The sequence below is a fragment of the Tenrec ecaudatus genome, chromosome 13 (genome assembly GCF_050624435.1).
Source record: "Tenrec ecaudatus isolate mTenEca1 chromosome 13, mTenEca1.hap1, whole genome shotgun sequence".
NCBI lineage: Eukaryota > Metazoa > Chordata > Mammalia > Afrosoricida > Tenrecidae > Tenrec > Tenrec ecaudatus.
This window is the reverse complement of record NC_134542.1, coordinates 66,062,500-66,089,414: the sequence shown is the minus strand read 5'-3', so window position 1 is coordinate 66,089,414 and position 26,915 is coordinate 66,062,500. Positions and strand designations below refer to the sequence as shown.

The following is a 26,915-nucleotide window of genomic DNA, read 5'->3' as shown; positions in this document are numbered from 1 at the left end:
TTCCTCTCGGTTACATTGCCCTGGGTCAAACCCTACTAGGCCTCCTACACCATCCTCACCATTGATTTTCGGTAACTTGTTGTTCCCTTTTCCCTGGGTTTGTTAGCACCCACTTCCTTTCCCTCGCCTCCCCCTCTCCATGTCCCTCTGGAACTGTCAAGTCCTGTTGTCCTCCCTGCCGGCTTGTTTATCCTGCCTATCCCATCCAGATAGACATGCAGAGACAAAAAAATGCACAAACACAAGACTGAGCACTACAAAGCAACAATAGAAAATGAAACAATAGTATAACAACAAAAGGCAAGGACAATAAAAAGAAAAGCCTATAAATAGTTCAAGGTCTATTTGTTGTCCTTTATGAGTGTTTTCCAGTCGGTTCTGATGGCGTACCATGCCCTGGCTCCACCGTCTCTATTTTTGGTATTCTCTGGGGACTTCATTGCTCTGCTCCTCTTGCTGCTCTGTTGCATGCCCCCAGCATCTCGTCTCGTGTGGTGGGCTCAGGGCAGGCACAATTCCCACCATGTGTCTCCAGTGTTGTCCCCTGTGGTTCTATGGGGCCGTGGGGAGAGTCGTGTCTCGTGGTGGGGCCAGCTCTATGGTCCTCTCTGTGCAGTGGCTGCTCTGAGCAGAAATATGGATGTGCCTCATTCTTTTTTCCTCCCCACTCGTTGGCTCCCGTGGCAGCACTTAATCTTGGTAAACAATTCATTCCAATACTTCTTTCCTCTGACAGGCTCTAGTAGATTTTAGCCTAATTCAGGGGAAATTTTTGCTTATTAGTTATATTCCTAAGGTAAAATAAAAAGCTATTCTTAAGTATTGAAAATGTTAGTGTATCTTTATATTAAAAATTATGTATGTTTATACTTTCCAAAATAGAAAAGTAGTCATGTAAGACAATAATGGAAGACCATCTCCTATTTATTTACCACCTCTGTTTGCCTCTAACTCACCCTTGTTTTTAAGCATTGCTCTTTTGTGCATCACATCCGAAGGGCGGGCAGGGCTCCCCCCAGTGTGGACCTTCCATCTCTCCCTGACTTTCCGTCTTTGTCTGTCTGCCTCTTCCCATATCCTCAGCCATCACCCTCATTGGGAAACATGTGAGCAGTGGACTGAGCCCATGCACAAGGTGCCGAGCTCTCAGCTGCTGTTTATAACCTCTCTCCAGTGGCTGAGTTCAGGCGTGCTACTTGTTACGCATTCGGGGCAATCTGTTTAGCATCCGTGCTTGTGTCTTGAATTAAGTTTTGTTGCTGTGCAAATCTTCTTTGTTTGGGTGGACGCCAGCCTGGTGCTCTGTTGCCATGCGACTGACCTCCATGATTGGGTTACCAGAATTCGGTGCTTTTCATGTCCCTTCCAGCCTTCCTGAGGCCAAGCCGTTGATCTCCTTACACTGTGCCTCACTGTGCTCTGAGAGGTACAGACCTTGTAGCTGCCCCTTTGAAAAATATCCCCCTTCGCACCATTGATAAAACTCATCTCCTGGAGAAATAGCCACATGGCAGCTGAAACCGTATACCCCAGCTTGTCCTGCATTCTTTCCAAAAATCGGGACTTTTAAAGAATGCCACACAGGACGCAGGAAAAATTGTTAAAAATCTGGACTGTCCTGCCCAAAGCGGGACGTCTGGTCACCTTGCCTTAGAGCTAATCTGCGATGTGGCGATGCATTTGGTTGCAGTCTTCATGGTCAGCAGTTTGAAACCACTCTGTGGGAGAAAGAAGGAGTTTTCTACTTTTGTAAACAGCTGTAGCCTTGGAAACCCCCAGGGGGTCGCAGTGAGTTGGCTTCGATTCGATGGCAGTGCATTTACTTGGTGATAAATCCTTTGACGGCACGTACCATCCCGTGTCTGGACAAATTCAGAAGCCAGGTCCCTTTCCATTTATGGTTTAGAAGGTCTTGGGGCCCTCACCAAATGCCAGAACTAAACGCAGGCTCGTGTTATAAACCCGGGTGCTAGAAAAGCTAGTGCCAAGCAGTGCCTACAGGTCTAAAAGAAAATTAGTAAAGCACAATTTGCTTTGAAAGAATTTATGTTTCCAGATCCAAACATTTATATATTTAAAACAATTTATTAGGGGCTCATACAACTCTTATCACAGTCCATACATATACATACATCAATTGTATAAAGCACATCTGTACATTCTTTGCCTTAGATCCAAACATTTAAAGACCAATTTGTCCCTTGACCTGTACTCAAAACAATACATTTGTTGAGACAGCCAATTCTTTTTTATTTTTAGCCAATTTTATAGAAATGCATATCAATAAGATCTGGCACACACACCCCTCCCCACCCCATTAGCCTTTATGTGATTTTTGTTAGGTGGCATTGAGTTGATGTCAAGTCATGGGGACCCCATGTGACATAATAGACCTGGCCGTGGATTGTCTATACCAGGGGTCCTCAAACTTTTTAAACTGGGGGCCAGTTCACTGTCTCTCAGACCGTTGGAGGGTCAGACTATAGTTTTAAAAAAAACAACATTATGAACAAATTCCTATGCACACTGCACATATCTTATTTTGAAGTAAAAAAAACCAAAATGGGGCAAAAACACCCGGCCGACCAGATAATGTCCTCGGTGGGCCGCATGTGGCCCGCGGGCTGTATTTGGAGGACTGTCATCCTAATGGGAGCAGAGGGTCACGTCTTTCGCCCCCAGAGCTTCTGGGTGGGAGTGAACCATCAGCATTTTTAAAAGGAACTAAATGCTTAACCATTGCACCCCTAGGACTTATTAATCTTGATGTACTTAGAAATTTATTTTCCTGATTGCTACTTACTTTAAGTGTCAACCAGAATGTCTGGGACGAGGGTAAGTTTTGCACTTCAGCTCATATTTGCAGACATATTTTCAAGGCCCAACTTTCTTAGCGTGGCTAATAATCTTCATGATCAGTGGCGTAGTGGTTAGACCACAAGGTCCATTGTTCAAAACCACCAGCCGCTTCTTGGGAGACAGATGAGGCTCTGTCCTCCCGTCAAGGGTGACAGTCTCAGAGACCCACCGAGGCAGTTCTACCCTGTCCTCTAGGGCTGCTCTGAATGGGACCGGACTGGGTGGCAATGAGCTTGGCTTTGGTTTCATAACCAGTGACTTTCATGATACCAAGCACCATTCCATTTTATACTGTGGCTCTGTTTATTATGAAACAAGCAAATAAAATGCCTCTTCCTGGAGCGCCTGCCTTAAGAGAAGCCAGTACACCACGATTCAGGAGTACAAAGCGGGTAAATTAAGGAGTGATTACTTGCAGTACAAAAGGATTCTTTGATTTACAGCAGGATTCGTCAGAAGGCTCCCTTTGAATATAAGCTCCCCCCAGAGCGCTGGAGTGTTTTTGCTGATCCTTCAAACCACTCGACATCCAGACTGGGGCACAGAGAAACTTGGAGACTAAGTCTGAAAGGCAGCCTTTCACTGAAGATGAACAGCAAAGTGAACAGAGAGATTCTTGGTTCTGTCAAGGATAGGAAAATATCCGTTGCTTTTTAATTTTTTAATTTATTAATAATTTTATTGGTGGGCTTTTACAAATCATTTGACAATCCATCATTCAATTGTTTTAAGCACACTTGTGCATATGTTGCCATCCACATCTCCAAGACATTTTCTTTCTACTTGAGCCCTTGGTATCAGCTCCTCTTCTTTCCCTTCCCTCCTCGTTCTCCCACCTTTGGAAACCCTTGATCAAGTGGGTGACAAATAACAGAAAGGTGGGTGAAGGGAGACAATGGACAGTGTGATTTGCTTTTTTAGACATGTGGATAGCTTACACATTTTGATTGATAGGACTAAATAAAACATGATGATTTCCATGATTTTATGAAGTGCCTGCCATGTACTGCGGGAGAAAGTTGGGACTGTCTGCTCCCATCAGGACTTGTAGCCCTGGAAAACCCAGGAGCAGTTCTACGCTGTCACACAGGGTTACTGTGACGAGGAATCGACTCAGTGGCAGTGAGTTTGGTCTTTTGCTTATGTTTCAGGGCTGCCAGAGCTACATGGGATCTTATGAATAATATTTCATTCTACTAAGAACCTTGTAAGAAAGAGTATGTGCTTGTCACAAATGAGGATACTGACCCTCGAAGCTCCCCAAGTGGTCATGGGTGGAGATGAGCGTTGAATGGAGCTCTTCCAAGGCTCAGCTGCTTCTAGGGAGTGTGTTGTCATTTTCTCCACCAACCACTGAGCATCCTGACACTGGATGCTTCCTGTGTCTCCTTTGCCTGATCTTCACTGCCTTCCATCAGGGAGGGCTTTGCTAGCCTGTCAGGTGGCCATCTAAGGATAATCTTTAGACTGATCAGGGTCCAACTCTTCACTTGCTAGCCATGGTCTTGGTCCTCAGCCTATAAAGCAGCAACAACAATGAGGGCTGTGCCAGATTATTGGAATCCTACCAGGCAGTAAGACTATCCCCGACTTCACGAGCATTGATGCTGAGCAGTTTGAAGGCATGAGCTCAGCTGAGTGGCGTGGGTGAAGTGCTGAGACACAGCACTCCCCTCCCACAGGTGGAGACCCCTGCCTACTGCTGCACTTTCAGGTGTGTACTTCCCAGGGCCAGTGGGTCGTTAAGTACGGAGGTCTGGCACGCAGGAGAGGGTCTGTGTGGGCTGAGAGATGAGAGACAGCAGATTGGTGTAAGAAATCAGAGGGTATGTGAATGAGGTGCCCCAGGTGATTATTTTGGGGACCTCATGAACCCATTGTTGTTATGATTGTTAGGTGTCATCAAGTTGGTTCGACTCAGCAGCCCTATGTACTGCAGACAGAAGCCTTTCCCAGCCCTGCGCCCCCACAACCTTTGTTATGTTTGCAGCCGTTGCTGCAGCAACTGTCAGGCCACCTCTTCGAGGGTCTTCCAGGTTTTCCATTCCCTCTACTAAGCATGATGTCCTTCTCCAGGGACAGGTCTCTCTTGATAACATGTCCAAAGTACATCCTATGAAGTGTCCCCATCCTTCTGTCTGTGGAGCATTCTAGCTATACTTCTTTTATTTTAGTTATTTTTAAATTTTCCTAGCTGTGCCTCTAAGACAGACTTGTTTGTCCTCTGGCAGTCAACGATACTTTCAATATCTGTTGTCAATATAATTAAAATGCATTGACTCCTCTTTGGTCTTCCTTATTTGATGTCCAGCTTTCACATGCATATGAGGAAATGGAAAATACCATGGCTTGGGTGAGATGCATCTTAGTCTTCAAAGTAACGTCCGTGCTTTTCAGCGCTCACACGAGGTCTTGTGCAGCAGATTGATCCAATGCAATGCATTGTCTGAGGTCTTGACCGCTGCTTCCATGAGCATTGACTGTGGATCCAAGCACGATGAAATACTTTACAACTCTAATATTTTCTCCATTTATCGTGATAGTATTGATTGGCACAATTGTGAAGATTTCTGTAAAGAAAACAGCGCTGTTCTAAAGAAGTATTGGCTTTGGTGAGCCGATAGGCTTTACTAACTCCAACACCAGGAAGGCCTCCCACATGCTACCCAAAGGAGAGCGATTTCAAAGTTGTTCTTGAACGCTAAGAGACAATCTGGTGGTGCTATGGGTTTGGTAATTGGCTACTAACCCTAAGGTCAGTAGTTCAAAGCCACGAAGGAGAAAGAGGAGGTCATCTGCTCCCGTGAAGATCGTGCCGTCTCATTAGTCTGGTAGAGCAGGGGGCCAGTGAACGAGGAAGGCCTTTGACCAGATGGATGGACCCTATGACTGCAACAATGGACTCCAACATAAGAACCAGTGGGAAGGTGGTGTGGGCCGGGGAGCTGCTTCGTTGTGCAGTACACAAGGTCGCTGTGTGTCAGGACTGACTCAGTGGCACACAACAGCACGGGTTGGAATCACCTCGGCAGCAGTGGCTTTGGCTGGTATTACAGATGTGTCTCTGGGAATACTGATTTCACCCCGGCCCGCCCGCCCCTCTCTAGTCATTTCAGTGTAATGTAGGACCTAGAGTAGGCAGCGAGACAAGGACGGAAAGGCAATATAGTGTGTACATGAGAGGGTTTTTCCGGTGGGCCCCTGGGCTCCATTCTTCAGGGGTCCCTCTAAGAATTGGCAGGGTTAATGAAGCTGGGGTATTTATCTTCTAGCTTCCATGCCTCTTTGGTGGAAATTATACCTTACTTTGACATACTAACTGCCAGTACTCTGGCCTCAAGTCAGCGATTTCCCCCTAGGGCAGCGGTTCTCAACCTGTGGGTCTAGACCTCCTTTGGGGGTCGAGCGACCCTTTCATAGGGGTCGCCCGATTCATAGCTAGCTAAATGACAGTTATGAGGTAGCCACATGATGGGGGTCACCACCACGTGAGGAACTGTATTAAAGGGTCGCAGCATTAGGAAGGTTGAGAACCACCGACTTAGGGGCAGACAGCTTTCAGTGTGCGTGGGTCCTGTCCACAAAGCTGAACGTGCCCCTCAGGGTGAGTGAGGACCTCTGGCCGGGCCTGCTAAACCCACCATCACACACTGAAGACTTGTGTGATTTTCCATCTTCAGTTCACATGTGAAGGTCCTCAGAGGCGGTTGCCATCTTCCGGTGGAACAGGCCATTCCTTCGCAGTGGTGATGGCTCAGGACCCTGGACCAGGGCTGATTGCTTCCTGCAGGCTCCGGTCACGGCAAGCATTTTCTTTCAGATGACTGGCTCAGCTCGCTCACGCTGCAATCATAGAAATGCCACCCATGGATGGCTTTAACAGCCCAAGTTCTCTGACAGTTTAGGGGGCTGGAAGCTTGAGTGCCCGCTCTGGTGGAAGGCTCTGAATGTTTATCTGCAAATGAGTATAGCATAAAACTATTCTTCTGAACCCCGTTGCTTAACTGCTGTCAAGTCTGCTTCAACTCCTATCAACCCTCTTGGGGTAAGTAGAATAGCTTCATAGAGTTTCCAAGACTGCATATCTTTATGGAAACAGACTGCCTCATCTCTCTCCCATGGAGAAGCTGGTGGGTTTGAACGGCTGACCCTTCAGTTAAAAGCCCAACACTTAACCCACTGTGTCACTAGGGTGTCTTTAATTCCAAATAACAGAAAATCAAACCAAACCTACTACCATCAAGCCAGTTCCCTACCGAGGATTTCAGAGACTTTAAAACTTTACAGCCTCATCTTCCTCACTTGGGGTGGCTGATGGGTTTCCATTGACCTTATGCTTAACAGTCCAGTGCTTACCTGACCCGCACCAACAGAGTTCCTTCAGTATTTCTCCAGAGTGAAAAAAACCCCAAACTCACTACCATCCAGTTTCCAAGAGTAGAACTCTTTACTGGAGTAGAAAGCCTCCTCTTTATCCAGAGGAGCAGCTGGTGGTTTCAAACTGCTGACCTAGTGCTGAGCAGCCCAATGCCTAACCACTCCATCACCAGGGCTCCTCTTCAGTAAGAATTGGACCTGTGTAAGCTTAAAGCAGATTGTAGTGGAATACCCAGTGATGGACATTTCCAGCAACAGACACCACATTTGGCAGAACGAGTGTTTCATATTTGGAATTCTTGGAAGGTTAGGTTAGATGTTTGTACAGACCAAGAAAAAAATTTTTTAAATCATTTTATTGGGGACTCTTACAACTCATCACAATCCACAGACCAAATTAAGAGTGCTTCTGCCACCCCCGACTTGTGTGTGTCCTGCTTTTCAATGTACATGCTGAGCATCCTACACCGATTCTGCTGGGTGAGAGAACATTGGAATATGTTTCTTCATCTGCTAAAATCTGTATTGCAAAGCCTCGCCTGGGATACAAATAGAAGTAAGGCTTAGCACCTAGAAGGAACCCTTGTGGTGCTTGGCTGCTAACTGAATGGGTGGTGGTTGGAATCCACCCAGGATCTCTGACGGCCTAGGGTGGTGCGCATTGGGCTGCTAACTCCAAAGTCAGCCCCCACCCCCCCAAACCACTAGCCGGCCCACGGGAGAAAGATGAGTCTGCCTGTTCTCATAAAGATGTACAGCCCCGGAAACACTATGTTGGGATTGACTTGATGGCAGGGGGTTTCCTTTTTACTTACTCTTAAATTCTTCAAGTTCATTGGATCCAGTCTGACAGAGTGGTCCCACGCTCATGTCTCGGAGGGGTGTGTGGGTTCTCAGAAACAAGCGAGAATCCATGATCGCACATGGCTGGGGTGGCCTTGCGTGTGCCTTGTGGAGGTCCTTGCCCAGCGAGCCAGCTCCAAGTGTGCAGTTTACAATCCGAACACAACTCCACTGTGTTGTGCATCAGAAGCCCTGTTGTTAGCTCCCCTCGCCCACACCCCACCCCGTGCCCACCCCTGCACAGTGGCACAGCACTCAGTTGGCCTGGAGTTGGCATTGGCTAATTTTTGGCAGGAGACCATCAGCCCTTTCTTTCTGCTCTTTCTTAGTGGGGGAGTTCCTTTGAAATTTATTGGTAAGCTTTAACACTCCGGGGAAAACTTAGGAACAATTGCAGTTATTGGTCCTGATTTGTAAGAGTTTTTTTTTTACCAGCAGGAAGACATGTGAGTTTCACTTTCACTCTCTTTTTCACGGGGGTCAGGTATCTTGAGGGAGGAAGATGGGGCTTTCTATTCCTGTAGAGTTACAGTCTCAGAAACCAACAGTGGGGGCAGTCCTACTCTGTCTTATAGGGTCACTATGAGTCGGAATTGACTCGGTGACTGTGCGTTTGCTTTTTCAGAACTGTTTTGGTGACAAGCTCTAGGTGACAAGGATGAGAGGAAGGAAGGCAAAGATTGGCTAATCCACAGACTGTGCAAATAACTCGTTTGCCTTCTGCTCGGCTAGTTCTGCAAATCACGTTAGATACTGAAGTGGCAGCCATAATACCAAGTGTCCATCTCTCTCTGATTTCAAAATAGAGACAAACACTGGAAAGTCATTAATGAAGGGTTACAGTGATTGGAAAATGAAGTGGGAAGGAGAGCTCAAGGGCCCCCGATCTTCTGGAGAATTTGTGAAAGTTTGTGATCCATCAAACTCTGTTTGTTAGAATCTGAGAGTTCCACAGACGCGCCTAACCCTCCGAGTCTTGTTCTTTCAGCCCCGAGGATATTTTCCTGACTGAACTTGTTTGCAGCTTCCTTTCTGGAAAATGTGTTGGGGGCTATTCTTAAATTCCCTCTGATCTCTCATTCTTCTCCAGGATATTATTGATTTTATTTTCCTGAACACAATTTTATATGGTAATATCTGCGCAGAGGCAATTTGCTATGGTTCAGGGAACTGTATTCTTATGGGCATTTGTCTTAGTAATGTGATTACAGAGTCACTAACTTGATCTTAATAACATTTGCCTATTATCGTGTATTAGACGCATGAAAGGAAGACTCTGGTCTCCAACGCAGAGAGTTACCCTTGTGTATCTTCCGTAGTTTATTTGCCATGAGAACGTGGCTAATGTTTTGCAAAATTAATGTCCAGGTGATTTTGAAGGATTAGTTGCATTATTGGGATTACTTGATATTAAACCCAAACATTAACACCAATGTTGCATGCAAAAAGGAAATTACTTTTTTTTAAAAAACCACCTTAAAATCGCACAAAAAATTCCAAACTTTTGAATTCTTGGCTCATGCCATTTTAAAGAGTAGGCCAACTACAGTTCCTCTACCCTCTGGCTGCAGGAGGCAGCATGGCACAGTAAGCTTAGAACTGTAGTTTCTAAGTCGGGATGAGAGTCTGACTGCCGTGGTGACTGAGGGTATGAACTGAGGCCATGTGAATGGAGCACTGTGTCCCTCAGTGTCCTCCTCTTCTTAAGACAGAGGGACAAGACAGCAGCTCCTCTTCCACTTTCCTATTTAAACATTCCAACTATACCCTCTCTTTAAAACAGTATTGGGACTCATCTTCAATGGATCCTCCCTTTTCTCATAAAGCAGAGAGGAGCCACCTCAGATGATAAGCCTGTACCTAAAACTTACTGCTAGCAGCCTTATTCAAAATACCCCCCAACGTGAAATGACCCAAAGCCCCATCAGCAGGAGAGTGGATACGTACATGGTGGCTTATCCACACGTGGGAGCCTTCTCCTCCATGAAAGGAACTGACGACTGACCCACACAACAGCGTGGATGTGTTGTGTAGACGTTCTGTCGAACGAAAGAAGCCGGACACAGCAAGCGCATCTTGAGTGACTTTTCTGACATGAAATTCTAGAGCAGGCAAAACTCCTGTGGCCCCAGAAATCCAAATGGTTGATGACCTCTGGGAAGAGGGTCCAGACTGGAAAGGAGGGTGAGCAGAAGCTCTGAGGGATGGGGATGGTTGGCAGCTTGGTTTGGATGGCGCAGCAGGTGGGTCTATGTTTGGCAAGACTTGTTGAACAGCAAAATCGAATTGTGTGTTTTATTGTTTCCATGTTCTGTGTCTACCATGAGGCAAGACAACGTCACCCACCCGCTCAGTGTGCACGGCTCTAATGACCGGTTTTGGGGATCTTTCAGGACGCGGTGACCATTTGCACCCTGGGGATTGGGACGGCCTTTGGAGAGTCCATTCTGGACAACACGCCCCGCCATGCGACCATCGTCACCAGGGAGTGCAGCGAGCTGCTCCGCATCGAGCAGAAGGACTTCAGGGCACTATGGGAGGTGAGCCCCGGCCTCCTTGTCAATTAATGCCGCCTCCGCGGGGAAAGAGCTGCCAAGTGGATAATGGCATTACAGTCCAGCCTTAATGTGTCTCCTTCTGAGCCAGTTGGGTGGAATTTGATTTTCAAAACTTGCTTTTCAAATGACGGAGAGAAAAAGCCATTTTGACACAAGACATCCTTCTTTTCTTTCTGGTTTTTTTTTGAAAAAAAATTTAGTGCTTGCTCAATTTTCTGTCGTCTGGCATACCTTATAATTATTTCTTGAATGACCATAAAGTGTTTTATGTCGTCCGCCTCCCCCCCTCCGATTCCACAGATGTGTTCCAAACTAGGGAACAAAATACTTTGACATTTTCTTTCTGCATTTTGAAAAATCATCACTGACACGTTCCCTAGTAAAGTGGAATGAATGGGGTTCACATCTGCTTCATTTAAATGCTTTAAAAAAATGATGCGCCCTATAATAAGGTAGGGGACATGGAGGTGCCTGAAGATGTCTGGTGACTTGCCTACTTACAAACGCATAGGTGGCCTAGCGGTGGGTGGAGGCGAGTGGTCCTGGGGGCTTTTGCATGGACCGAGGCTTGCCAGCACCCTTAGGGTGCTGTACTCATTTCCTCGAGGGACGGCGCACCCACCCTCCTCCTCTATGCAGTCATGGCAAATCGAGCACTCATAAAGGCCTGCAAAGCCTTGCATCTTTCCTGCCCATTCTTCCTCAGTCCTTTAAGGTTCTGATTTTAACCTGCGGCTGCTCCTTGTCTTTGTCCTCGGCTCAGTGTGTCCACGTGTTAACCCACGGAGCTGGCAGGCTTCGCCACTTGTCCCGGTGTGGCTAAGATTTTAAACTTGATCTAAAAAAGAATTTTGTGTAATCAACCCTTTTCCCTCCAGAGCCAAACAAACGGTCGGGTGCCTTAAGGGAGCCAGCCCGCAGGCGAATGAGGGGGGCTTTGCCTTACAAGTCACGCAAAGCCTAGGAAGGCCTGCAAGCTGAAACCTGGGACTTTTATTCTTGGCAGTCGTGAATAAATTGCGGGACGACTTGTTTGAAATGCTCCTCTCAGAAAATATTAAAGAGCTCCAGCTGTTTGGCAAAGTTCAGAGACAAAAGCTAGTTTTCGGAAGGAGAAGCCAAAGTGGGTTTGCATGAGGTGTGTGGGGAGAGGTTTTTCTGTCAATTAAAAGGGACCAAGCTTGGGGCAAATAAGCCTTGAAAAAACTCTCTTCAAAGGAGGAATTTGGACAAAACTGGCTGAAGAATAAGAATGATCCCTACCTCTCGTCTGGGCTAACTTATTCAAAATTGCTGATGATCCAAGGGAAAACTTTTAAAAATGATTTTAATTGGGAACCCTCAGTGTGCTGAGAAAGTCGCTGAGAAGTTGTTACCTATGAACATCCAAGAAACTTTTAAAAATTAAAAATGTTTCAAATATAGCAGAAAACCAAAGAGCACCGCACACCTACCCCTACCTAGTCCAGCAGTGGTTAACGTGTGACCGCGTTTACTTCCTCTCGCCTTCCCTTTTAGATGAGCCACTTTCACACCCAGGACAGACCTCATGACATTTCATCCCAACCACTCAGCCGATACTAAAACAGAGATCCTGTTATATATCCACCGGGCCGTGATTTCACGTACAAAACGGACAAGCGTGTCTTACTGTTGCCAATACCTGGTCTCTGCTTTACATCCCCCCCGTTGTTCTATAAACATCTTTGATATTATCTCTCCACTCCCCAAACCCTTATTGCCATGGCTGCTGGCAAGTGCCGGCAGGCAGGTTCCGACTCACAGTGACCCTCTGTCCAACAGAAGGGACCCCAGCCCGGTCCTGTGCCCTCTTCACAAGGGTCCTGACGCTCGAGCCCCTGTTGCAGCCAAGCCGTCTGGGCTGGGGGGGAGGGGGTCCCTGTCATGTTGATTGTTATCTGAGTTAATGTCTGCCTGATGTCTTCGTGGTTTCCGCTGCCAGGGCAGTTTCTACCAAATCCACGATTCATCTAGTGCTTTTCTCAGGATACCTTTTAAAATATCTTTACTCCACAGCTTCCTGTAAACCGAAGTTAGAGCTAAAGGCTTGTTTAGATCAAGTTCAAACACTTTGGATGAGAAAACATCGAAGAGGAAGCCTCTACTTGCCTTCCTATTAGCATCACTGTTTGATACCTTGGTCACATTGTATCTGAATATGGTTTATGGCTCTTCCACAGATGTTTCGCTTCACTCCAATAAGCCACTGCCACTTTGTGGATTCCAACTCGTAGCCACCCTAGAGGATGCAGTAGAACTGCCCCTTTGGGTTTCTGAGATTTTAAATCCTTACTAGAGCAGACAGCCTCATCTGTCCCTCACCAAGCAGCTAGGGGATTAGAACCCACTACACCAGCAGGGCTCCTATATTTTCCTTAGAGAAAAAATATTAAATGGAATGATTGCTACTGAGGGCTTCCCTGGCTACCCAAAACTTTGCCACACAATTTTGCAGCTCCGTCAGACCCACCTTGCACGTAACCTCAGAGTGTGGTTTCACATCCCCTCAGTCAGAGACTTAGGTGTGCTGGGGCCAAGCTTCACGGAGCTGGGAAGGATGGAAAACTCCAACCTCTTTTTGTTAGAGGTGGAGGCCTGGGATCTTGGTGAGTACAAGAGATTAATCAGATACTTCCTTTTATTTGCCTGCTCCTGGAACTAAGTCCAGAGCAGGAATTAGGTGCTCAATCAGCGTTTTAATTGGCTCACGTGAAAATGCAATAAATTCCATTACCTAGCAATCTATTAGAACTATATTAATGGACTTGTTTGTGCATATATAGTTCATGATGATCCCAAGAAATTGTGAAATTCCGGAGTAGCTTCTGAATAAAAAGAGACTGAATTATGTTTATTCTACTGTTCATTTATTCTACAAGTGCTTGTTGAATATCTCCTGTGTATTAGGTAGTGATGAATTCAATGAATAGAGTTCTGTCTTCCAGGGAAGGGACTTCTCTTTTCCTCTCCAAAGGCATAGCACTCAAAAACAAGTAAGTCACGTAGCTTCAAGGTATGCTATATGATTAAGTAAAATTTATTCCTGTTCTTTGGATATTGGCAACCCATTGACAGCACACATATATAATTAATCTGTTCACAGCATATTTAATAAACGAGAACTTATCTTCTTCAGGGTGTGTTAGAGCCTTGGGTTTTTAAATCAGCCATCCACTGTACTGGCGGCTGACAAGTATTAGAAGGACGAACACCCAAGCTCACGCTGTCAGCTGATTCCTAAGATAGAGCTGTCAACCCACCACCAATTGCTTCAGGAGGCTGGTAAAGGAGCCATGCGATGGCTGAAGGAAGACAGTGCCTATTGTTGGCCAGGTGAGAGCTCTGGCTCAGTGTCAGTGTTAAGCCAAAGGTTCCAAAGAGTGAAAACTAGATAACTTGTATCGAGGGTCAAAATCAGGGATTGGAGCAGGCTCCTTCCCCTGCTGAGAATTTGCCTTTTCACTCAAAACAGACTGAATCAGAATCCACATTTTAATAAGACCACTGTTGGTATTAGGCTGGATTCTCTAAAGAAGCAAACCCAGTGATGCTTGCATGCATGTGGACAAGGGAGCATCAACCCCTAAACAACAACAAGAACAACAACAACAAAAACCTGGAAAAAAGCTCCGCTGGGCAGAGCTTTCGTAGTACGCTTTTTTCCTGCTAGGCGAGTGTTGCCTGGGAAGGTTCTTTCTGGTCACAGTGATTTTTTTTGGTAAAAGCAGTTTTGCTTGAACCTTGTTTTCTTGTGATGGCCAATTTAAGAGAACAGCGTGCAGCTGTGAAATTTTGTTTCCTGCTTGGGAAAATTGCCACAGAAACTCCTGTGATGTTGAACACAGCTTACACTATGGGAAGAACTCAAGTGTTTGAGTGGTTCTCTCCTTTCAAAAGAGGTGAAATGTGGACTGATGACAAACCTGGGTCCGGATGCCCGTCAACTTCTCAAGTGGACGAAAATGTCAACTCACAGTGCATTTGGAGTTCATCCCACCAGGTCAGACAGTTAATCAAGCTTTCTATTTAGAGGTTCTGAAAAGATTGCATAACAGTGTGCGACAAAAAAAGGCCCGATTTGTGGTAGGCAGGGGACTGGTTTTGCCATCAGGACAGTGCACCTGCTCACACAGCCATCTCAGTGCGCCAGTTTCTGGCAAAAAAAACAGCATGCCTCTCTTGCACCAGGCGCCTGACTCGCCTGACTTTGCTCCCTGCGACTGCTTTTTGTGTCAGCGAATTCAGAGGGACGTGCAAGGACAGTGATTTGATAATGTAGAGAGGTGAAGAAAAAATCGAGGGAGGTGCTGTCAGCCATCCAAACAGATGATGTGAAAAATGTTTTCAAGTACAGAATGGCAGATTTGACAAATGTATTAAGTGTAATGGAGAGTACTTTGAAGGTGATAAGGTTGTTTTGTAAAATAATGTAAATACGTAGCTTTGAAAAAAAATTCAGCTTTCTTTTTGGTACCCCCACGTAAATATAGAAAGACATTTTTTGTTAAGAAAGGAAGTGGGTACGTCCGGTCTGGTTAAGTCCCTGGGGCAGATGGTCAGCGGAAGGTTTCTTCTGACTGCTGTAACTGCAGGGTCTGAAGCACAAGAAGCAGGCAGATGAAGCAGGAAGACCGCAGGCTGGTGGGTGCACAGCTGAGCGGATCTGAGATCGGCCGAGTGCATCCAAAGTCAGCAGCTCATTGATGGCTCCTGGGATCGGCAGGTGATGTCACAGGAGGCCTCGATGACTGGATGCAGGAGCCAGGCCCAGCGGTAGAAGTGAGTGAGCTCCATCACACTGTCAAGCTACGCATGCAGCGTCATTGGCCAGTCCTGAAATGAAACTTCCCTCCACTATAACAAGACAGTGAGCTCATTAGCTGCGTGACTGCTCCACAGCATCATGGAGGTGACCACAGTGTGTTGGAGAGGTGGGGGAATCCTGGCCCACTCAGGTGGACTTAAAACCCAACCAGCACAACCACCCAGGAGCCCTGGTGGGGTATGTAGTGGTTACGCATTGTGCTGCTAACTGCACGGCCCGCTGTTCAAAGAGCAGCCCTTCTGGTGGATAAAGGGCTTCTGCAAAGAGTTACAGTCTCGGAAACCCACAGCGTTGCCGTAAGGTGGCATTGACTGGGTGGCAGTGAATTTGTGTGTTTGTTTTGTATCACAACTATCGTCTAAGTCAAGATGTGGAACATTTCCATGACCTCACTCATCCTACTTCCCCACAGTGTTTCAGCCATCTGACGTAGCCTTACCGCTATAAGGATCTCTAAGAATCCCTGAAGGATCCGATAAAATGTAGATTCTGATTCAGAAAAAACAAAAACAAATGCTCAGCAGGGGGTGGAGCCGGAATGAGATGGTTTAAGGGACTGGCTGTCCAGTGTGAGCCGTGCTTGAATGCCTTCAAAAAAATAAGAACACGTTTTTAGGAAGACGATTCTTTGAAAATGTACAGACAGAGATCAAGCTGGGGGTCCTTTAAAAAGAAAAGCAGTGCTTCGCGTTTGTAGTCCAAGCCGTATTCACAACAAGTGCCCCCTGAACTGTGTTTGTTACCCAGAAACCTCTCGGCGCATTTTGTGATCTTTTTCTAAGCAGGCCAGAACAGACCGCAGACGACTGTTACTCGGTGCCGTGGTTTGTATGCTAGTTTACCTCCTTGACTATGTCTGTAACCCCGTAACTACTGTCACCTGACTCCACGTCAGTGCCAGGCTTTTATGCGACGTAAAACGGAATGGCTCAAGTAAGAAATGAGGGCATCTTTCTATCATAAGGGATATTTCTAGGGGCACTGAACACTTTTGAAGAAATCGTTTTACACTGTCCCTCTTCAGTAATTTTCAGTGGGGTCTCCCACTCTTTCCAGACACATATGAAATATATTGGCAGCTGTGAGACTAGAAACCTTTTTAGTTATCTCTCTTTCCTGCCTCTCTTAGAATATGTCCGTGTGTGTGTGCGTGAGCGTGTATGTAACCTCCCTTTTTACATTACTAATCTTTCAAGCTGCTATGAAAATAGGAAATACTGAAATGACAACATGTCCGTCTCTGCTGTTGGGCTTTCCAAAGCCGCATCAGAATAATAAACCTTTCAGAGGCACCTTTCCTGCTGGAGTGGATTGGAGTGTCCTAGCTGTCCCTCACTGTCAGATCAATTAAAGCCAAGGATGTACTTCATCCTATCTGAGCGCATAAACATCTCGGAAGCCGTGGGCGGCTCAGTTCTACCCTCATGGCAGATTGGCATTTCAGGTGGACATTTAGTGACCCTAGGGATTGAGGCAGAGCCCTGGTGGTACCGTTGTTACTCGTTGGACTACAATCTGTAAGGCTCTGAGTTTGAAACCACCAGCTGCTCCGCAGGAGGAAGACGAGGCTTTTGACTCCAATAAACAGTTCCAATCTGGGACAGTCACAGGGACAGGATAGGGCAGCCATGAGTGGGCATCGGTGGCATGAGTCTGGCATTGAGACAGGGCTTCACAGCCCATGGCTGGTTACAAGCACTGACTTCCACACCCTCCTCCCAGATCTAACTGGTCCAAAGGCAAGTTAGAAGCCTGCCCTTACTGTGGGCAACATTGGAGCTTGTGCTGTAGGGTTACTCACAAGTCCAGAACTTTGCATCAAAGGACTCAGAAAAATACATCCCAAAATAAACATGAAAGCCAAGACTTCATGCCAGGAACTCCAGCCACACACATCCTGTTGGCTGGCTCTCTGGCCTCCCTCCTCAGAGAGTTGATTCTTCTTAACTGGGCGGAAGCTTGCTCTGATGATTTGGACCTTACGCTCTCTCCTGTCGCCTCAAGATTTTTCACCGAGTGGCAAACTAATTCTAATCCAGAAAGAAAGGAGGTGGAATTATTAGGTGGCAATTATTATCTTCTTCTTTTTATTTTTTTTAAAGAAAGAGAGAAAGACAAGGAAACCCTTTCCTCTTGCCTTCTCCTGCCTTACCTCTCCTGGAGAGCTACAAACCCCAAGTTCCTTTTGAGGAGCGAGAGAGCGTCAAGACGCATAGACGCGCCAGGGGAGTGTTGGCAGTGGAGGTTGGCTGTCTAAAGAAAAGATAGGTACTCACTGGATGCTGAGGACGCTGGGACTCCGTATGCTCTACAAGGTCAGAGGGGTCTTTTTCTTCTTCAGTGAGGGGAGGAGGAGGGAGAAGTATTCACTGTCACTGCTTGCATTTTGGTCGGAGGAATTGTACTAGGAACATCTGGTTTTCTTATGATGGTGCACCAGATCCGCACATGTGCCACTGCATTGCCATGATTTGGCTTCACCTTAGTTGTGTGTGTGTGTGTGTGTGTGTGTGTGTGGCCCTGATGGCATAGTAGGTGTATGATGTGCTGCTAATCACAAGGTCAGCAATTTGAAGCCATCAGCGGTTTTATGGGAGAAAGGTGAGGCTTTCTACTCCCGTAAACAGTTACAATCTCAGAAACCCATGGGGGCAGTTCTACCCTGCCCTATAGCGCTGTTGTGGGTCACACTGGACTAGACCATAGTGAGAGTGCGCATGTATGCAAGAGAAGGCGGGGTCAGTTCCTCTTTTTCTAATGATGACGGATGGGTGTATTTGTTTAGCCTGATGGTCTAGAATAGGTTCCTGGGTATAGTTGTTCCTAACCAGGCAGAATGACACTGCTCACATTAATATAAAATATTGGTGTTTTTATCCAGTGACATATTTGAATGGTTTATGTTAAAAGCTAATTTGGGACAAAAACACAGATTAAGGGTGATTATCTCCTCTGGTCTGGAGCCCCATAGGTACTGTGTCCATTTAGATCCTATAAAGTCCTCAGTATTGATGAGACTCTACTGGACATTATTGATCACTTGAAGCGCTACCAGAGCCCTGTGCGCTGGCCTCTCCTCACTGTTTTACAGAAGATGACCAGGAGGTCTAAACAGACCCAGGCTTGGCTAGCAGGTGCCAGGAATGCCCAGATGCTGCCTGGCAGGCTTGCTGGTGGGGTACTGTAATGGGTTGATATTTCCTCTCAGATGAAGCCCTTTAAGGCATTCATTTCAGAGGGTACACGATGGACAGTGAGGCCTTCTAGAAGTTGCTGTCAACAGAAGCTCTGAGCTTTCCTCTGTGGGGGATGACACCTTGTTCCTCCCCACCTCCCCTGCCCCTTCCCCTGTAGATTTTTTTTAAAATCATTTTATTGGGGGCTCATACCATTCTTTTTAAAAATTTTTTTAAAAAACATTTTATTATGGACTCATACAACTCTGATCACAATCCATACATACATCAATTGTGTAAAACACATCTGTACATTTCCCCTGCAGTTTTATCTCATGGGGCGTGGCTCTCCTTACCCACCCAGCTAACCTCCTGGGCAGCATGCCCTTGTCAATTGCTGCTCAGTGCATGGTTCATTGAGGCCATGCTTTCAATCCCTTATCTGAGTTCTGTTACAGTCAACAAACATGCTTGGTTTCGCCCCTGTGGATGTGCATTGGGCAGCCGTCTGCCTTCCTGTGGTTCAAAACACAGCAAAGAAGCCAGTCAGAAACCAAGGCACTCCGAAGCAGTGGCAACACTAGGAGCTGTGGAGGTGCAGACCGAACGACTGTGTCACAGGGGCAACCAGTGTTGCCGCAGAAACGACACTCAATTTAAGTAAGAAAGATCCTTGTAATTGGTGATATCCAAGGACCCGAGATGGCATGGTGGGTTTCACTGTGATCTCCTAACCACCATGGTTCCGTCCTGGCAGCTGCTCTTCACGAGAAAAATGAGGCTGACTGCTCCTGGAAAGATTTCAGGTCTCGGAAACCCAAAGGGGGCAGTTCTCTGTGTTCTCTGGGTCACCATGAGTTGGGAATTGCCTTGATTGATGGCTGTGAGTTTTTTTGGGTTGTTTTGTTTAGTTATAAAAATACCAACATATTTTGTAAACCCAGCTTACAAGATGTCTCAATATACGTTTAAGGCAAAAACACTGTGCTAATTTACTTTCTGAACCTTCTAAGCTGCGCCTGTCAGAGGTGTCATTATTACCCCATTGCTAGGATGGTTCCCATCATGCGCTGTCTTCTGTTGGCTCTCTAAGCAGGACCTGCTGCTCTGCTTGCTGTGGATGCGTTTATAGTTGCTGGTAGTTTGTCAGATGTTCTGGTGTCTTAGCTGCAGTATTGTGGAAATTAGTATATGTGTGAATCTCCATCCATAACTTTTTTTGAGAATGAAGTAGTACTGAAAGGAAAACAGGTAGAAAATCCGAACAAGTCTTCTGCTCAGATACTAATAATTTTGTAATGAATCATGTGATTCACTATAGGAAGGAAGGCCTCACAAAACAATCTTGTTAGTATTCATATAATCTAAGAAAGGTTGCATTTCAGCTATGTGTACCTATATGTTTATCTCATCTTTTTCTATGCTTAAAATGGATGAGGACCAATATTACTAAGGATTCTTTATGATCTGGTTTGGGGGGAGGTCCTTGAGGTGGGGGGGAGTTGAAACTGTTAAGTCACTGGGTAGCAGTGACCCTAGGAATACCACCGGCTTACAAAGTACTATGAGAAAGATAGAATGTGCTGGAAGACGTGTAAGGGGCAGGAAGACTTATTTCCACCAAGGCTATTATTTTACTCAAAGACAAAAAGAAAGCTGGTTCTGAATTCTTGTGTGTTTTCAGCATCCCCCAAAGTTTGGGGTTAGTTAACCAAATTACAGCATTGCAGCAGCTCTGTCTCCCTGGACTGACCACACAGTGAGGGGGCGGGACTTCTGAACCCTGCCTTTGGGCTGTGATGAGCTCCTTCCTCCTCTTCCTTGCTGGGCTCTTGGGGAGGCTGGGTTAAAGATCATCATGTCCTCCACCAAGGGTGTCATGTGTTGTCATTTCAAATGCCCAGTTGTTTGTCGCCCAGAATTTGTCTGGAGAAACCTGCTCGGCACTTTATCAGGCCCCTCAGGCAAAGACAGTTTTAGTTGGGAAGACTTTAAAAATTTCAGACTTTCAGAAAGAATTTGTGGAATGGACTGGGAGGTGTTGTTAAGCAATTTATGTGTAAAAAGCTCTGTGGGCGTGGGACTTCCTTGCTCTCATCAGATCAAATTTCATTCTGGAGGTTTCCAAGCTGCCTTAGGACTGCTACAGCATGGTTAGGGCCCAGTCACTGGGGCAGGGCATCTCACATGGGAAGAAGCAACAGGAAATTCTGTCACAGAGTCAGTCTCTGAATTCCTGCAGTTTTGCTCTTGGTTGATCTTACTGACTCCAGCTTCTAGCTCAAACCAATAAAGGCAATACCTTCCAAAGGAAATTGATGTGGCCAAGTGCTCTGGGGGGAATTTCCTATGGGTCCCTAGTTTAACACATCTTTGCTTAATAACTTTTGGGAAAGTTAGCCACTTAGCTTCCTGGGTTACCATGTTACAGAATAAAGATGCTTTTTACTTAAACACCAGTGATGACAGGAGTGCCCAAGTCAATATTCTAATGAGAATTGGTTACTGACATGCTTTATGCCTTGACTTTGAGTGTCCCACTCCCTTGTTTTGTCTACAAATTATAGAAAGCAGAATCACAAATTATATGAATAGGAAGTATATAGTATAACAGTTCAAATTGTATCAGAATTTCATTTCATTTGTATTGTATCAAAACAAATTGTTTGAGGAGGAAGAGGAACCTTTTGTTTTCTCTCAGCTTTGATAGTTGTAGCCCCTAGCCTCGCTACAATTAGAATTGCCTAAGGAGCTTGTGCTAGTTAAGACTTTGTATCAATGTACCCAGTCAGGATTCTCGGTGGCTTGGCAGTTAGGACTCGCTTAACATCTAAGGTGTGATTCAAAGCAAAGTAATCACCTCCATAATGGAGTCCTCTTTGAGCAGCCAATCAGTTGTGAAGATTAGGGTGGGTTGCAACACCTTTATTCCAAGTATGGCACGGATCGAATCAAGGAATATTCTTCAGGCATGTGGTCTGCTTCCAATATCAATGGATGTTTTGGGAAAACTTGCTAGCTTCTTGCTGGTTCTGGATCCTGCATCTAGCTCATTCTTTGGCCTCAAGTTCTTTGGACGTGAGCCAGTGGCCTGCCATATTGCCTGCATATAATGGGAGTCATCAGCAACTTGTCGCCTTACCTTCCCACTTTGGATTCATTCACCTCTGCAGCCACAAGTCTGTGATCTTCCTGCTGGTTTGGGGTCATCAATACCAGCGCTACTTGAGTCAAGAGAAGCTTCTAGCCTAACGTCTGCCCCATAGACTTGGAACACGCCTACTTCTACAAGTATGGGAGCCATTTTCTGGGTATAATTTTCTCTTCCTCTATCTCTCCCTCTGTATATCAGCTTATGGCAGTTACATAATCTCCTGTAGACTTGAGTAAAGGGACGGAGTCTAGTCTGTCAGTCAGGTCATAGCCAAAGAGGCCTCTGTGTGGCCATGGCCTTCTCCTGAGGATTATTGGAACTCCTCTCTTCCTTCCTAGAGGTGGAAAAACACTCTCTGCTTCATATTCCTGTTGACAAGCCACATGGAGCTATGCTGATGTAGCAGAGCCCTGGAGCTGGAGGAACCATACACCAGTGCTGAGATGCTTCCACCACCACCGGATCTACAAGACTTTCCACCCACTGGCCTTTGATCTTCCTGCATTCAACATTGCGTGTACTTGTCAGTCTAAAGAGGAGTTTATAGACTAGTATCTGATATATGGGCTAATATCGCACTTATGGACTTGGTCTGGACTAGGCTGGGATGTTTTCTCAATATACAACTGTTCTTTTATATAAATCTCTTTCGTATACACAAATAAGTGTCTATGAACTTGTTTCTCTAGTCATCCCAGACTAACGCAAAGCTTCACTAGTTTTGTTTCACTAGAGAACCCAGCCAAGAACATTTGGTGCCAAGAATGGTCCTAGAGAAACAAAACTATAACTAAAACAATTTTGTAAATTGTTTCCCAAATCTAATCCGTTAGTAAGACACTGATAACTCTGCTTCCATTAGTAAAGAGGGTGCTGCTAATTCATGCTGAGAAATGGCAACATTAGTATGGAAAAAGTCATCACCAGTAGATGAAGCACTGTTGAGAAGAGAGGTTCTGAGTAATCGTGCCTTTGATATTTTCCTGCAATTTGTCCAGATGAGACACTCAGGCCAGCTGACTGGTTGGTACTATTACAATAGTCAAAGCAGTACAAGAAAGAGGCGAGCCCGGGCTTCAGAGCCACGGCTCAAGTGCCACATAAGAGATCTCAAGGTTTCCACTTGTGTCCTGAAAGAAAACTGTATTTCTTGAAGTAATGGAGCTGATAGTGCCCAAAACCAAACCCGGAGTCTTCTTTTAAAAGTGGCTGAATTAACAGTGCCAACTGAATCACCAGTCTGGAGTGGTGTCTGATGTGGAAGTGATGGAATTGATTGAGAAGAAATGGGGTGCTGAAACTTGGAATGGGGACATATGGGCAGATAATCAGGAAAATGGGGACATTGGGCCCCTAAATTCCATTGAATCATTTCTGTCAACAGCAATACCCGTTCTGTTTGAAGAGATTACTCCACTTTCCCCTGTAAATTAATTTCAGTAAAACCATAATCCCTTCCACCCACATTTGAGGAGATTCGTCAAACTGCATGCTTATATTGCACCTTCCGCAGCAGATGCTTTACAAGACTTTTCTGACTGTTTCTAGAATATCCCCTCCTTTCTTCTAGACCTACAACTAGAACACCAACAGGTGAGCACCGTAAGTGAGCACCAAAACGTGAAGTGCAGAGACCTTGAAGGTGGAGCTTGGGGAATCATATCTTCTTCAGTATTTCCAGGTGGTGCTAATGGGCAGCCACAGTTGAGGACTTTGGTGGTCTGTTCCCCTTTTTACACACCTATATGATATCTTTGCCCAGTGTTCAAGTTTTTTGAATAATGTACTTTTGCCTTAGTAATGTGTGTTGAATTTTATAGTGTATTTCCCCCTTCCTCTTTTATACAGGCATTTAATTCCCAATTGGGATTTCTTCTGAGATAAGTGGTAATGTAGATCAGTACTTGTGTTAGGCAGGGTTCTCTAGAGAAACAAAACCAGGACACTTATGAAAATATATGTATTTATAGATACATTTATACAGTGAGAATGAATATAACAGCTAATTAGTCCACAAACCAATACATAGAGCTCAGTTCAAATCACTTTCATGGAACAGTTAATGTACTGAAGATCCCTCAATTCATATGGGCTGCCTGTCCAAGGTCAAGGAAGCAGACAGTAGAATCTGCCTTCAGCAAAGTCAGCCTGAAGGCAGCAGCCAGCAAGGTGGGGCAGCAACAGTTAGTAGTGAGGGATCTTAGGGAAGCAGGCCTGATGGGATCTTGAAATGTATGCATCGTGAAGTGATGTATGTACCAGCAGCATGGTGAAGCAGGTCTTGAACTGCAGTGATGCCTGGCAAGGCTACATGATCTACGGGTTGGCTCAGTCCATAGTAGCGCAGTACACAGTTGAGGCAAAGGACTAGCTCAGGCTGCAGAATGCTGGCCTGATCACCAGGGGGAAAGAGAGAAGGGGTGGGCCTTGGAAAGCCATTTATCTCATTGCCTTCTAATCAAGCTGTGACCTGATTAAACTCTGTCCACATGTTCCGATGGAGACCAAGTGAGCACAGTAAACCTGACAACCACAGAACTTTAGGGGTAGAGTGGGTTTTATTTTAGGCGTTAAAAATAAGAGGTTGCCTATGCTGTCTGGCTTTTGAAAGTACAGTGTTATAATGGTAGAAAATCACTCCCGAAGTCCCCCTCCCTTCCCACTGTGTATATTAAGCACACATCCTATTAGCTGTCAGAGCAATGAGTCGTCATATGTCATGTATTCCTGGGAAGCTCCTCTGTATCTTTATGAGAAAATAAGACTAAAAAGCCAATGTATTAGCATTATCCTAAAAAGAGTTTTGAACCTATGAGCCCCTGAGAATCTTGGGAGCTTCTAGCTGCTTCCGGACCACACTGAAAATTGCTTCTATAGTATAAATTCCCAGAAAAAGAGCTTGAAATGCATGAAAACTCCAATACAATCACATGCATTCGCAGTAGTGTTTCTTCTGCTACCATCAACACCGACTATGACTATTAACATGTGCCCTTTATAGAGGTCTAAATACAGGCATGTACATATATAAATATATTTATATATAACAATAGGGAAGTAGATCTATGTACATATATTTATATGTTAAGTATTAAGGTAGGATATGGACATTAGGCTTCTACTCAAGTACTCCCTCAATGCAAAAACACTTTGTTCTAATAACCCAGCATTTTGTGATGCTCACCTTCCCAACACAATCACTGAAGACAAAATAGGTGCATAAGCAAATGTGGTGAAGAAAGTTAATGGTGCCTGGCTATCAAAAGATATAGTGTCTGGGGTCTTACAGGCTTGAAGATAAACAAGCGCCATCTAGCTGAGAAGCAACAAAGCCCACATGGAAGAAGCACACCAGCCTGTTGGTAGGATCAGGTATCAGGCATCAAAGCTACAGAACAAAAAATTATAATGATGTGATTGAGGAAGGTAGCAGAGTGGAGACCCAAAGCCCATCTGTAGACAATTGGACATCCCTTTACAGAAGGGTCACTAGGAAGAGATGAGCCAGCCAGGGTGCAGTATAGCACCAATGAAACATGCAACTTTCCTCTAGTTCTTTAATGCTTCCTCCCCTCCACTATCATGACCCCAGTTCTACTTTACAAATCTGGCCAGACCAGAGCATGTACATTGGTACAAAGAGGAGTTCAAACCATAGGGGTTCCAGTACAGATAAACCCTTCCGGAACAATGAGTGTAGCCATACCAGAAGGGGAAGGTTGGGGAAGAAAGGGGAAATTGATCATAATGATCAACATATAACTCCCTTCCAGGGGGATGAACAACTGAAAAGGGGGTGAAAAGAGACAGTACTCAGTTTAAAACATTAAAAAATAATAATAATTTATCAATTATCAAGGGTTCATGAGGGAAGCAGGACCAGGGAGGGGGGAATATGATCTGATGCCAAGGGCTCAAGCAGAAAGAAAACGTTTTGAAAATGATGATGGCAACATATGTACAAATGTGCCTGACACAATGGATGTATGTATGGATTGTGATAAGAACTGTAAGAGCTCCCAATAAAATGATTTCAAAAAACATGTGCCCTCGGTCAACATGACCATTATATTTTTTCCCATTTGATTGGCACTGTTGTAGTTTGTGTTTCTTTGATTGTTAACTCAGTTGAGATTCCCTGTTGTATTTTTTTACTGAAAAAAAGTTCATATTTTACTTCACTGGCTGTAATTTTGGGGTGGGATTTTTTATTCATTCATACCAATCCTCCTTCCTGAAATCCACTGCCACCAGTCTATTTTGACTCACAGTGACCCCATAAGACAGAGTGGGATTGCCTCATAGAGTTTCCAAGCATGTAAACCTGTAGGAAATCAGACTGGTACATCTTTCTCCCACTGGTTGGCTAGTGGGTTTGATCCACCAGCCTTCTGGTTAGCAGCTGAGCTCTTGAGCACTCCACCAGCACTCATTCATACTTACAGTAACCAGCATCATCCACATTCTCTATGTTTTATTTGATCAAAACACTAACTTTGTGCCATAAATCCTTGAATATCTTAACTCAATCTTACTTCCTTTTCATTGTTTAAGAATAGTGTACTTAAATTTTTAATTCATTAAACTCATCTACAAAACAAACTATTATACTTTTTAGTGATTAAAAAATCTTAACATTTTCTTTATTGCCCATTCATATCTGATTTGACAAATAACAGGGGATAGTGATAATGTGTTTTAATGGCTATATAAATTGGATGAGCCGTTAAACCCTCACTTCATGACTTCTACTCCTTCAAAACCTTAGAAATGTTTTTATGTTTCTATTTTTTCCAATTGATTCTTCTATGCAGACCTTTTTTTAAGGATCTGTCACAAATTTTCCCTTAGATTTCATTTCTGGGTATGTGCACATGACATATGATTGTCTTCTGTTGTGATTTTATCATGGAAGGTTCTAGTTATTTGCTCTTCCTTGTCCTACTTAACCCCTCAAAAAGCTGTGAGTTTTGGGTCTGAGTGTAATATATCATCCAGAAGTAGTGTGATCTTTTCCAGAGTAAGTGAAAGGCGTTTTCTTTTTGGTTCATCTATAACTGTTTTCTCTTTTTCACTATCTTAAGGACATAAAGATGAGCTCT

At 45.0% G+C, this 26,915-nt stretch overlaps 1 protein-coding gene across 2 annotated transcripts in view; it reads left to right on the top strand.

The window, feature by feature from the left end:
• The window catches only part of RAPGEF4 (Rap guanine nucleotide exchange factor 4), a 378,022-nt gene that overhangs the window by 80,906 nt on the left and 270,201 nt on the right, over positions 1–26,915 (top strand). The window contains exon 4 of one of the 2 annotated variants that reach the window (XM_075529292.1): positions 10,473–10,619. In XM_075529292.1, the coding sequence (XP_075385407.1) occupies positions 10,473–10,619 (147 nt within the window). Of the gene's footprint in view, positions 1–10,472; positions 10,620–17,418; positions 17,799–26,915 lie in introns of those variants that run through there. The other variant, XM_075529293.1, reaches the window with a different exon arrangement.